This window comes from Trichechus manatus, unplaced genomic scaffold, assembly GCF_000243295.1.
Source record: "Trichechus manatus latirostris isolate Lorelei unplaced genomic scaffold, TriManLat1.0 scaffold00112, whole genome shotgun sequence".
Classification (NCBI taxonomy): Eukaryota; Metazoa; Chordata; class Mammalia; order Sirenia; family Trichechidae; genus Trichechus; species Trichechus manatus.
This window is the reverse complement of record NW_004444048.1, coordinates 5790908-5804797: the sequence shown is the minus strand read 5'-3', so window position 1 is coordinate 5804797 and position 13890 is coordinate 5790908. Positions and strand designations below refer to the sequence as shown.

At 37.3% G+C, this 13890-nt stretch overlaps 2 protein-coding genes across 2 annotated transcripts in view; one reads left to right on the top strand and one right to left on the bottom strand.

Annotated features, from left to right (window-relative positions):
• Positions 1–588: 588 nt before the first annotated feature.
• Positions 589–11357, top strand: MANSC4 (MANSC domain containing 4). Its single transcript, XM_004383604.3, has 3 exons — positions 589–3481; positions 6710–6844; positions 9822–11357. Exons 1-3 carry the CDS (start codon positions 3253–3255, stop codon positions 10493–10495), a joined length of 1038 nt encoding a protein of 345 aa, XP_004383661.1. The 5' UTR covers positions 589–3252; the 3' UTR covers positions 10496–11357.
• Positions 11358–13800: 2443 nt separating this feature from the next.
• MRPS35 (mitochondrial ribosomal protein S35) overlaps positions 13801–13890 on the bottom strand; it is a 36662-nt gene continuing 36572 nt past the window's right edge. The window contains exon 9 of the mRNA XM_023738104.1: positions 13801–13861. Within this exon, the coding sequence (XP_023593872.1) occupies positions 13801–13861 (61 nt within the window). The remainder of the gene's footprint in view (positions 13862–13890) is intronic.

The window sequence follows — 13890 nt, the reverse complement described above, 5'->3', positions numbered from 1 at the left end:
GTCTAAAAGAATAGTTTATCAAAACGTTAAGATTGTATAAACTTGAATAGTTTTTATAGTTTTTGTACTTTACTTTATGGTTTGGATTTTCTTAAATGAGCATACCAATTTAAGAAAAGCAAAAATACATTTTTAAAAGAAAAAGTAATAACATTTGAATTTCTCAGGCCCCATTTTTAAACAAGTATTAATTTTATCACTAATGAAATGAAAATGTTAAGTAAATAATACAATTTGAATATTTAAAATAAAGGTGAAATAGTTTTTCAAATTTTTTTGAATTTAGTAAACCTACGGTATTACTTCATTATCATTTAAAAATTATTTCTATTTAGTCCCTATAGAAAGAATTTTCCCAAAACAACTTTCTTTTTGTTTTCTAACAAGCAAAGCTTAAAAGTCTCCTTTCATTAAACCATATAAACCAAAAAAAGAAGAAAAAAAAAAAACCCATTGCCGTCGAGTCAATTCTGACACATAACAACCATAAAGGACAGAGTAGAACTGCCCCATAGGGTTTCCAAGGAGCACCTGGTGGATTTGAACTGCCAACCTTTTGGTTAGCAGCCATAGCACTTAACTACTACACCATCAGGGTTTCCTTAAAGCATATAGGGCAATTTAAATGAGCTAAAAGTAGAACAAGGTCTTAAAATGGCTCCATTTAATTCAAGTTTAGCATCCATATGTAGGCAAAACTTCCATTTATTTTAGTCATCTATATCGGTGTTTGCCAAGTATCTTAAGAAAAATCACCTGGGACACTTATAAAAATAAGAATCCTGGTTCCCACACCAGATCTACTGAACCAAGTTCTTAAGGGAGATGAGTGGAAACTGACAGTTTTTAAGGTATAAATGTAATTTTTTAAACTCCTCATAAGAGCAGCTTACTGGAAATAAACAAGGTATCATTGAATTACTGTAGTGTACTGGTTGTGGATATTTGATAAGATTTGCACAAAGGCTATATAGCAATTGTTGATTCAGAGTTCCAGTTGCTTCTGGTTTTTGCAGTTTCAACTCACAAGGACAAGTTTTGAGACTAGATATTTCTGTGGCACATATCTCAGACCATTGTGTATTCCTCCCTCTGCTCCTGCGTCGTTTCTATCTTTCCTTTTCAAAATACTTGGCCCCAAGAAGTTACCCATTTCCAGATTCAATGCTTATGAAATTATCACAATTTTTTTTTTTTTTAAGTTTAAAGTATGGTTTTACACTGGGATTTGTAGATTCTCTAAAATGAAACTTTGATCTCCATTCGAACATCACTTGACAGCAAGAGGGTTAAACAGTTGTGGATTGTTCCATTATTCCTGCAGGGAACTTGAGAACTTCAAGGAACTATAAATCACACAAAAGAACTACATTTCATGTTACTGAAAGACTTGGAGGTTAGAAGGGAAGAAAGTAGACTTTCTGGTTTATGTCCCAAGGGCATATCCTAATAGAAATAGCTATGAATTCCCACTGAAAACAGGAGTAATTTTTGTTACTAAACTGTCTCTTGCTTTGCCATTAGAAGACCTCTCTTCCCCCTTCCCTCAAAACAGATGGAATAGTCTGTTTGCAGGTAAGTGACTGAAACTTGGTTTCTATAAGAAGTTCTTTAGAATAAAATGTTTATCATGTTTACTGTAATTTATGTGGCTTTTGCAAGGCTAAGAGTTAGTACATGATATAATTTTGCTCAGAAGAAAGTAAAATGTTTTGTTTTTAAAGTTAGTATTTTAAACATTTTTCCTCTTAATTATTAATACATTCCTAAAAATAAAAATTGATAATTAGACTACCTATTTTATTAGGAAATAGGTGGGGAGATGAAAGTTCAAAGAATGTTAGCAACAACATTTTTGTACCAAGTAAGTAAATATGTCATTGTGTAAACAGGTAGGAAAGAAACAAAGATCGCAGGTTAGAAAAACTTTCTTTTTTTAAAAAAGGAGTACTACAGTACTTTATGCCAAAAACTTATTGTCATTAATGCTTGGTAAGAAAAATGAGTACAAAAGAACAACAGTTTTATGCTTTGAACTAATTTGTCACTTTGGACATCATGGGATATGGAATCTACAACCTTGACAAAAGCAAGAGGCCACTGTCACTGCCTTTAGTATCTTTTCAAATGTTTTTGTACTGCAATTGAAATAATTTTATTAATATTTAGAAATTTAAAATCATGTCACCATTTTCCTAATGCACATTTCTTAGCAAATACTTCTGCTTCAGAGATACTACTCCTTTATATGTATACTTTACAAAGACGTGACCTTTTTAACTTGTGAACAAGAATATCAGAAAACATATTAGACAACCCCCCAATTTGAACTTCTTTACAATTTTCATTGTAAATTACACTTTTTATTCTTGGTTGAATAGCATACACCTTGGGGGTGTTCCATTCCATCTACATTACAAGCATGTTCTATTGGCTGATCTTCAGTCTCCTAAGAAGACAGCTTGTGGCTGGCCTTTATGAAAAATACCTAGCCCTAAGAAGTGACCAGAATCCAGATTCAATGTTTATGCAATCACTGCAAAGTTAAGATTTTTAATTTTATTTCATTTTCAGTTTTTACTTATTTTCAAGTTTTATTGTATATTCTTAGCAAAAAGTTTAAACCAATGTTTAAAAGTTTAAACTACAAACTGGTTTTCTAGTGAACCTGAATACCATAACTTAAATTTAAAAAAAAAAAAGAGAGAGAGAGAGAGAAATGATTGAACAGTAATCTGCAGTCACAGGTTCCTTAAAAACCATACAGAAGTAGCCTCACAAAGTGATGTCTTGTTCCTGGCGAAACAAATCTTCCCTTTATCTGATGCTCAAGTGACTAAATTATTGTTTTCCTCAGAAAGAATCTTGACTAGGATTTCCATTTGTCTTTATATTTACTTAGTAAAAGGTGTTTGTGACTATTCACCTTCAGAGAAAGAAGAAAAGCAGAGGAGAGAATCCACTTCTTCAAGAGGCTAAAGGACAAAGTATTGAAATAACCTGGGAAGTGTTCAGAAAAGACACTAGAAAGTCAAATGTTCACCTGAGCTCAACTGAGAAGAAACAAAAGAAAAATCAGTATGCAATCCAAGAGTGGCTGCAGTTTTCTAGAAGGTGACCCTCCATAAGCGTCCCAGAGAAGTTCTCTCTTAACAAGAGCCTCAGAGTTCCCAAAACTGTCCTAGATTCTGCTGGTCAGCTCCAGCTTCTGTCTGGAAATCAGACTTACTGCTGAGTCTTCATACTAGGGAAATGCACGTGTCAGTGGTGACCACAGGTGTGATATTGCTCCTGAGTATGGGGTGGACATCAGACTCTCTCTGCTCCCCCACAATTCTTTACAGAGACTGCTGGATCCATCGCTTTCCGGGTCTTCTAGTTGACCTGGATGAGTCTCAGAAGCTGGGAGCCCAGTTCTTGAAGTATTATTCTGAAAGTACTGGCCAGAAGTGCAGTAGGAACTGCTGTCTTAGGAAGGATGGTAAGTACTAATGCTGTGCCTGAGCAAAAATAAGGGGAAACTTCCAGGAATGAAGACCTAAGAAAGGAGCCCTAAGCAGAGGGCCAGTAAGCAGTTAAAAGAACTAGAGAAGATGCTCTGGGATGGGGGTGGGAGATAGCGAGAGAGACTCCAACTCTGACTATACTGACTTAGAGTGTTTTGCAGTTTGGGCCAGATCGGCTCTGTTTACAAATGTAGTTATGACCCCAGAATGTGATGGAAACGACAAGTAACAGAGACTCTCTTTTTCTTCACCAAAGTGCTAAACCCTCCAGAGTTAACAATGTTTTTAAAGCCCCAGAATATAACAGATGATTTCAGAAATGTTTATAATTTCATTTTCAAAGTACCTTTTAGTGATACATGTACTCCTCACTTATCGACTATCTCGTTATCCAGCATTTCACATTTACGACAACAATAACAAAATCTACTATCTATTTTGTGCATTAACGGCGTATATGTCCAGCAGTAATGAATGCCAAGGTGTAAGGCGAGAGTAACGCTAGCTGTGATGGTTAAGGCTATGTGTCAGCTTGCTGGACCATGATTCTCAGTGGTTTGGCAGTTACGTAATGATGTATTTTGGCAGTTAAATAAGGATGTAATTTGGAAATTATGTAATGATGTGGTCATCCTCCATTTTCCCATAAATGATGATTTTCACATAACCACCCGGTCTTTGGAACCTTACCAATAAGTGAGGAGTGGGTGTATTGGTATCATATAAAATTTCTGAAATACACTTACTTGCATTGACCAAAGGTGAGAAGTGTTGGACAGGAATTTAGAGTGTGATTCATGTGCTTTGAAAGAAATAAAAAGATATATGTCAAGTAGCAAAAAAATTTCCAAAATATCTAAATAGATTTTTGTCTCAATCCATATATGATCAAGGCCTGTCATTAGGAAAACATCTCACTGTTGCCAAATTTCAGGTTACAACTGTCTAAAGACTGCATTTATTTTTCCAGTTATTTCAAGATTTTAAAGTCACTTGGAAACAACAGAGGAACATAACCTTTTAAAATAATTCTCTTGGTTGCTCCATACTTTCTTTCCATAGTTGGATATGTACTTATTAATTGCCAAGGCCTCATATGCAATTATGCACACATGATTTCTGGGATGCAAATTGGAGCTACTTGGAGAGTCTAAACAGACTGTCAAGAGACCACATGTTTCAAGAAGCTGACATAGGCTAAGCCCTCACAAGTCAATCAGGCATAGAAGAGAGAAATTAATCGAGGAGAATCTTTTTGAAAAGATAGACAATCCAGATTTTCCCTTCCAGCTGCTTTTCACTCCCATAAGCCTTCACTAGGGGTTAGGAGTGGGGTGCTGGGGCATGAATTTTCCCATAACTCAGTTTTCAGCTGGCAACTAGAACTTAAAAATGCCACCATCCTATAGTAGCTAAACTGCTCGGAGCTGGGACTCTGAAATACACACAAGGAATGTAAACAATAGCTTTAAAAATTTTTCTCTAGAAATCAGAAACTCCCAATTTCTTACAGGATAGTCCTCAGGGAATGTATGTGTAATCTATACTATATTAGCAAAGAGCCCTGGTGGTGCAATGGTTAAGCACTCAGCTGTAAACCAAAATGTCTGCAGTTCAAACCCACCAGCAGCTCTATGGAAGAAAAGACCTGGCAATCTGCTCCTGTAAAAAATACTGTTGTTGTTGTTAGGTGCTGTCGAGTCAGTTCCGACTTATAGTGACCCTATGTACAACAGAACCAAGCACTGTCTGGTACTGTGCCATCCTCACAATCATAGTTATGTTTGAGCCCATTGTTGCAGCCACTGTGTCAATCCATCTCGTTGAGGGTCTTCCTCTTTTTACCAAGCATGATTCATCTGAATTATGGTGTTGGCAAAGAAAACTGAATATACCATGGACTGCCAGAAGAATGAACAAATCTGTCTTGGACAAAGTACAGCCAGAACGCTCCTTAGAGGTGTGGACGGCGAGACTTCGTCTCACGTACTTTGGACATGTTATCAGAAGGGACCAGTTCCTGGTGGACATTATGCTGTAAATACTACAGGACACCCTATGGGGCAGTTCTACTCTGTCTTATAGGGTCACTATGAGTTGGAGTCGACTCGATGGCACACAACAACGACAATGTGTTAGCAATGTATTATTAACTGCCTTCTGTCTTATTCTTTCTACTTCTGGAAAAATAAAAAGTACAGAAACATTGGGTGTCCCAGAAGTACCAGTAGAGATACAACTCTCCACAGTTAACACAGCAGCAGCACAGGCTCTGCTCACAGCAATTCCACAGCAGCTTTAGGCATGCTCTGAGGTCTGGTAATCATACACTATGTCTCTCTAATCTTATTTTATTAGAGAAATTGATACTTTTTGACCAATGCATATTTCACATCACATGGTTCCTACTATGCTGCAGTGGGAGGAAAGTCTGTGCTGTACTTTATGGAGATAAACTCAAGATTTACATTCAACAAATATGACTTAAGCTTTTCCAGAAATAACACAGTATGTTTTAAGGAGCAAATTTACTTAGAAAAGGCAAGACAGCATGAGCAAATGATGTGCCCCTCCACTGCTAGAATTCCAAGTGCTAACATCCCTATCTATTCATTCCCTTCCTCTTCAAATGACACAGATTAGGCTTTTCTTCTGATATAGTTTTGCCACATCGGGCTAGTGTACACCTGCAGTCTGGGTCAAGGGTCATGTTCACTTGGCCTGCTGCCTCGCCCAGTAATGCACTCATTACTGTTTTTGCCCTTCCTGTTTTTCCTCTTCTTCTGTTACCGCAGTTGTCCCTTTATTTTCCTATTTTTTTCTCTGATGACCCTCAGCACCTTAGCATTCTGAGACAGCATTGCACCGAGAAACCTGCTACAAAAATCACCAGAGGTTTTTGCAGCAAATTGAATTTTTTACTAACATAAACTACTGGGATTGGGAAATAATGATTCCAGGCAATGTTATGTAGAATAGAATGTATAAAAGATTACTAGAGAAAAATCAGTAGCTATTTTCTTTAAGATGACATTTTCCAAATTCACAGAAACACAGTTACAATTGTTCAAAATGTTCTGTACGCTCTCCAAACATAACCCTACAATATACTCAAGTTAATCCAGTGTTCTTGAAAGAAATATGGTTACTCAGAACTCAAGTGGAAATCAAGACTATCTGCAGATGTACTGTTTCCCTTACAGTTTCCTGTAACCTGGCTGTCTTCTACCATGATCCCATTCATGACAATGTCAACTGCCTCCATATTCACTGCCCCACCTTGGAAAGCTGCATATTACAGCCTGGAACCAGCGCCATTTTGTACAACATAACAGAAGGTAATGAAGTATATAGTTCAAGACTTTGAAAAATGTTGGTAATACTCTAGTAGAAGCAAAGAGCTAGAAACTGGCAGGCAATAGCCATGTACGAATCTCTAAATTATTATTTTCCATTGAATTCTTTCTGGAAGGTTTTAGGCATCCAGGCAAAAAACTAAAAAAGAAATTCCCTTTAGTTTGGCATGTTCAACAACGATGAGCTTACTCCAGGTAATAACAAATCGCATGCCACTGAATAAGAGCTTAAGCTTTACATTTCATTTATACCAAGTACCCTCAGTAAGAGCCAAAGTAGGCATTTCTAGTGCAGTGGCTGACGGTGCTACTAGGAAATAAAAAAAAATGCTCAATGGCAGTTTTGAGGACTGTGAACACTGCATACAAGGATTCTGCAAAGATGGAAGTTAGGGACTAGGAAACTTGTTACCACTTACTGGCAACACATCAACATATCATTGGTCCCAAGATACAAGTAATTTTTTAGAAAAATACTTATTTAAGTATCCTTTGTCCACGGTGGAGCCCTGGTGGCTCAGTAGTTAAGAGCTTGGCTAGTAGCCAAGAGGTTGGCAGTTTGAATCCACAGCCACTCTGTCCTATAGGTTTGGTATGAATCGGAATCAACTCGATGGCAACGGGTTTGGGTTTTTGCCTATGTAGGTAATCTCAGGGTATATATCAGTGATCATAAAAGGTTTTTGTTATCAAAATATAAAGGAAATACCTTTCTTTATCACCTTGTACTTATCAAACACCTAATGCTACAGGCTGTGCTCAACATTATGGAAGATCGCAGCCATGTCTCTGCCCTCAAGTTCCTATAATCCAGTTGATGTGACAAGTCTTACAAATAGTGTAGGACATAATTAAATAAAAAATGTGTGATACTGTCTCAAGTACAAATGCTCAAAACAGGAGAAGATTAATGTAAGCTAGATTATTCAGGGGAAGACTTCATGGAACAGGCAAGGTAAAGAATTCTTTCACAAGCCATGGGAAAGAAAACTGGTCTAGTTACAATAAGAACACCTTTTGTCTTGTAATGAAATTATGGCTAAGATAGGGAAGGGCCAGGTAATAAAAGGGCTTAGGCAGATAGAAGTTTTGATTTAACTTTGTCAGAGGTATTTATTGAGAAAATGCCTAAATGATATGAGTCTGGATACCCAGTCTAGAAAAAGTATATGTTGGATACAGGTTGAAAAATATAGTCAGTGACGCATCAGATCTGGGCAAGGTGATCGTGGTTGCAATGAAGAGGAGGGATGATTACCATAACACTGGGAAGGGAGATTGGATAGGACTTAGCTACTCTTTGGATGAATGAAATGAACGGGAGAGAGGAGCTGAAATGAAGAGGAGTAAAAAATCACTCTGAAGTTCCCAGCGTGGTGATGGAAGAATGGTGGTAGGAGGCAGACAAAATGGCTTTGGCTTTGGGCATACTGGGTTAGACATAATGTGAGATCTCAGGGGGAATCTCCAGTAGGCCACAAGAGAAATGACATCAGAGCTCAAAAAAGAGGAAACAACTGGTGACAGGGATTTTAGTGCCATCAGTGTAGTGGGGACAGTTGATGAGGATAATCTCTGAGGGAGGGATGTAAAGAGAAAATACAACAGAAGGCCAAAGACTGAAGATTGTAGAAACCCCACAATTGAGGGTGAGGCAAGAAGAGAACAGCAAAAGAAAGAGAAGAGAGACAGGGAGTCTGGGGTAAAGTGCCAAGGGAGTCAGGTCCAGAGAGTCATGGGAGAAGAGCCTCAAAAAGAGAATAGCCAGAGGATGTGTAAAGGCCAGGGAGGCCAGAGCAAAGAGTCATAAATAATCAAGAAGGAAACTACTGATTACTTCATAAGCATAATTTTCACAGAGTAATAAGGATAGAAACAAGCTTATAGAAGGCAAAATAATCAGAAAGGAGATGGATGTTGGTATGTTTGGCAAAAGAGACACAGGAGAGAAAAGAGAGGAAAGAGGAAAGAAGGAAACAGTGTGGTTGTCAACAGGGACAGCTGGAAAACTGTTAAGCTGTTTAGAGGTTTCTTTCTTCCCTTCTAAAGACAAAGCAATATTACGTAAAGTCAGAGGGAAAGGAGTTCATATACAGAAAGAAAATACTGAAGACAAAGTCAGGACCTTCAGGGATTGAAAAAGGGATGAGAATTCGGGCTTTGCTCATTTTAATACAGTTTTACTTTTCAAGCCCTATTTTGTTTAACTTTACAAAAAATGCTACACAGTATTTCAAATGGGTAGTATATCTGCCGCTCTTGCACTAATATTTGCTATTATTGCTCAAGAGTCCTGACAGACACAAAGCATTCTCCTTGGTGTAGTCAAATTTTTTCATAACAGAAAGTGTCCTAGAAAGTCAAGATAAATTCAAGTGTAGCCAGTGGTTTTTAAGCCTCTCAGAAGTGTGCAATGATTAAAAAAAAAAAAACAAGCAAGCAAACTCTGTTGCCATCAAGTTGATTCCAACTCATGGCAACCCCATGAAAGTAGAATTGCTCCATGGGATTTTTTAACATCTTATTGCATTTTAGGTGAAACTTTACACAGCAAATTAGGTTCCCATTTAACAATTTCTACACAAATTGTTCTGTGACACTGCTTACAATTTTCACAATGTGTCAGCATGCTTCACAGGGTTTTCTTGGCTGTAATCTTTATGGAAGTAAACCACCAGGTCTTTCTTCTGCAGTGCTGTTGGGTCAGTTTCAACCACCAACCTTTAGGTTAGTAGATGCGCACAAACTGTTTGCACCACCCAGCGCCCTCAAGAAAAATTCATGTGAAGCGAGTATGTTTTTCAGCCTCGCAGATGCAAGTAATGATAGAAGTTGAAATTGGCTTAGTTCGGGAACTCATAATGGCAAAGCCCAAGACCTCTTCAAACTGTGCTTTCAGGTCCTCTCTTTGAAATGAAAAAAGAAACAAAAAATGAATGATGCTTTATTTCTTTTTCAGGTATAGATCCAGATTTGCTGGTCTTTGAACAATCACCTCCCAAATACCTAAATACTCGTTCTTCACCTAATAGGTGGGACAGACTAAGGATTCTAAAAGCCATGAATTTAAATAAACAACAAACCACCATGGTAAACCAAATGCTACTGTCAAGAGAGGCTCCATCACCAACCACACATCAAGACTTGGTTGTAAACACAAACAATACCAGTTATTCCAAGGAATTAACCACAGATTCTTGGGCAAGATTCATTTCCATGAATGACTCCATTACCACAAAGGTAAATATGGTGTCACCAAGTACTGATTTCATCAACAATCCAGATAATAAGACCGTTTCTCCCTTCTTTGTGCCCACAGACACAAAACTTTCTCATATACCTATTCCATCCCAACTCAATAGTAGCAAACAATTTCTAAACAAAACCAAGGGGTACAATGCCAGAAACCACACATCTGATACTGAAGACGAGACATCTGATAGGGCATCTGTGATTCCAAAGACGTGGCTGGTTCCTGTGGCATTTTGTACCTCTGTCATCTTTCTTTCCTGTTGTATAGTCATCTTGGTATCTGGATGCTGTCGAAAGCAACAGGGCCAGTATAAACCAGGACAGAGAAAGTCAGAATCCAGGCAAATTAAAAAATGCAACACTCTGAAGGAGAATTCTTAATAGTAAAAGTTGTAGACAGATTGTAAACTTTCAAGAGTATTGTTTTTAGTTTTCTGTAAGACAAAGGCAGTTTGATTTAAGAAATAATTTTACAGGATGCCCACTCCTACTAATTTCTAAGAATTAGTGCTTGATAAACATAATTGCCTTATTAATTATTTCCATTTTTTGAGCAGTGTATCTGATCTGTTATTATTTAGCACTGTGTGAGAGATACAGTTCTAAATGCTTTCCATGCATAAACTCATTGAAGCCTTAGAGAGTTAGCTACACTATTATTAACCATTATAATATTTCATTTTAAAGATGAGGAAACTGAGGCAAAGAGGTTAAGCATCTTGCCTAAAGTCACACCACTAGTAAGTAGTGGAACCAGGAATTAAACAGACTGGTTCAAAATCCCATGCTTGAAACCACTGCTTATACTAAGAGCCTGTTTTTCCAATAAGCATGAAGAAAAGATACAGAAGGCGCAACACCATAACATCACCAGATTTGTCTCCCAGTCAAGTTCAAATTATTGTCACGTTTTTAAAAAAAAATCTTATTGTTGGAGCAAAAATGTACTATTATTACAGTTACTGACTCAGTGAACAAATGCCTAATTTTTATCTAGTTTTCTATGTTCAAATGATTAATCCTTCTCAATCCTAATCCATCTACTCCATTTTCTAAAGCTGAGATGCCTTCCAATAAATGCAGTACTGAGCTCTTGGAGTTCCCTGTGCTGATTTCTCTTGAGTACAGCCTGAGGTTTCTATCCCTCATATGTATACGTTGTTTCCCCATGTGTACATATTGTTGTTGTTGTTGTGTGCCCTCCAGGCTATTCCGACTCACAGCGGCCCTAGACGATAGAACTGCCCCTAGAGTTTCCTGGGCTGTAATCTTTATAGAGGCAGATCGCCAGGTCTTTTCTCCCGCTGAGCACCTAGTGGGTTCGGACTGCCGACCTTTCAGTTAGCAGCTGAGCACTTAACCACTGGGCCTCCAGGGCTCCTTGTGTAAATATTAGCTCTAGTTATTTCAGCTCCCAAAATCTGTCCAAATCTTACATGAGACTTATCCTTTAAATCTTAAAAGACTTTGAATTGTAGAAAACTGTAAATGATCTTAAACTTTAGGCCCTTAATCTCATCCCTGTGACTCATTTTTTTTCCTATAAATAATATTTAACTACAGAAATGTAAGTATCTCCTCATTTTAACACAGGACCAAAAGATTTACTGTATTTGCAGTACCCTGTCTTCCTGAAGTCCGAATTCAAACTGATTCAACTTCTTTCCTAATACGTTCGGGAGAAAAACACCAACATACTATTTAGGGGGAGGGTGTCAAGATTTAAATTATCCTAAAATTATATTTAAATAAATAACTCAGGATGCTGTCTTTAAAAATCATTGGTACATTCTTTTAAAAGTGTTTACTTTTTAAAAAAAAAGTATATATGAATTACTTAAATGTCACTCAACAAACTAGAACTACTAGAAAAAATTTTATTTTCTTCTTTGGGGTTCTCAGAATTTTACTGATTCCCTAAAGTTGACATTATTTCATTAAAAAGATCATAATCTGAGAAAAACAAATTTACCTTTGTAAGAAAACAAACTCATATCCCTATGTCTTCCTCGACCTGTACCTCTGACATCAGATAAACTGAGAACAGTAAACTTAGGCTGGAAAAGCAACCAGACCAAAGAGTTAGCCAAGGGGCAAAAACAAGGGTGGCCAGAAATCATGTCCTTACTAGAAGTCAAAGGGATAAGAGAACTTCTGAATAAAATTCAAAATTTTACTAAGAAACAAAGATCTCAGTGTCCAGTCAATAACCAAGGCTAAGATTATTACACCCATTTAAACTGAAATCTCTCCAGCATTGCAACTAGCAGACCTTTAAAAAAAAAAAAAAAAAAAACAGCCCCTGGAAGCCCTTTTAGCTCAGTGGTGAAGTCACTCCCGAAGTTTACCATTCAGTCAGGGATTGGACAGCCTCATAAAACAAAACAGGACTAATGAGGCACAGCAGTCCAGGGGCAAGGACTAGAAGGCAGGAGGGGACAGGAAAGCTGGTGATAGGGAACCCAAGGTTGAGAAGGGACAGTGTTGACATGTTGTGGGGTTGTTAACCAATGTCATACAACAATACGTGTACTGACTGTTTAATGAGAAACTATTTGTTCTGTAAACCCTCCTCTAAAGCACAATTAAAAAAAATAAAATCTCAGAAATGTGGCTAAATTTAGGCAAAAGATTCACACATAATCATCAAACAGCTGACAGCAACACTTAAAAAAAAAAACAACTCAGTAATTGTTCAATTATAAAATACCAATATTGGAAAGAAAATATGCAAAAGAAAAAAAAAGTAGCCAAAGTACTAAAGTACCCTATACAACTAAGGAAACAGACTTGTTCTATTTCTTAGTTGTCTAAATGTTTAAGCAACTTCTAAGCTATATTAAAGTCAGAAGTAACTACATATTAATACAGCAAAAAGTGTACCCTGGAATCCTCACTCTAAGGATTAAAATAATGTTCATAGTAAACACTGGATTAATTGATTTTAAAGGCAAAACAAACACCCATCACCATCGAGTCAATTCCGACTCACGGTGATCCCACGTGTTACAGAGAACTGCCCCAGTTGGGTTTTCTTGGCTGTAATCTTTATGGAAGCAGATTGTGAGGCGTTTCTCTGATGGTTCAGCTAGGTGGGTTCAAACCCACCAACCTTTAGGTTAGTAATCCAGCACAAATCTTTTATGCCACCCAGGAACCCAAGGACCTAATTAAGGACAAATTGTGCTGTTCAATTATTGCCAAAATCATTGCAGCTCTTACCATCTTTTTGTGGCATTTGTTATTCTTACAGCTCTAAGACTGTGCCATTAAGCAAAAATCAATGACTGTGGCCTAACAGTACTCCATCTGCTTTCCTCTGCATTCTACTATTATCACATTATGGACCACCCCAACCTACCACGTCTTCACAGGTTCCAAATGATCACCTCTCCTCTGCTTCTACTGTTTTCAAAATGTTTCCTTCTTTAATCCTGTTTCTGTATCTTGAGTTTTCTTCACTCCATATGGGTCTCTAAATATATTGAGACTTTATATTTCTTAGCGAATGCTCTAAACCTGATCTAAAAATTCCATTTTATCTACTCTGCTTTTCATTTGCTATTCCTTCCAATGGAATACAGCATAACCCCTCTCTCCTTTTTAGTTCTCAGGGCCATACTGTTGTGCTTTACAACCTACAGACCCTTAGCCTTACCAACACCAAATCATACCTTCATCTTATGTCAATCTTTTAGGTAATTGTTCTGAAATTTCTTTTGACTTTCATTCATGTTCTCTAATTCTCTTAGGCAAATAACAAAACCGAAAAAAAA

Coding starts and splice junctions, on each gene's coding strand:
- MANSC4 (XM_004383604.3), top strand. CDS start 3,253: ATGCACGTGTCAGTGGTGACCACAGGTGTGATATTGCTCCTGAGTATG. Junction 3,482..6,709: donor CTGCTGTCTTAGGAAGGATG/GTAAGTACTAAT, acceptor TTTCCCTTACAG/TTTCCTGTAACCTGGCTGTC. Junction 6,845..9,821: donor TTTGTACAACATAACAGAAG/GTAATGAAGTAT, acceptor TTTCTTTTTCAG/GTATAGATCCAGATTTGCTG.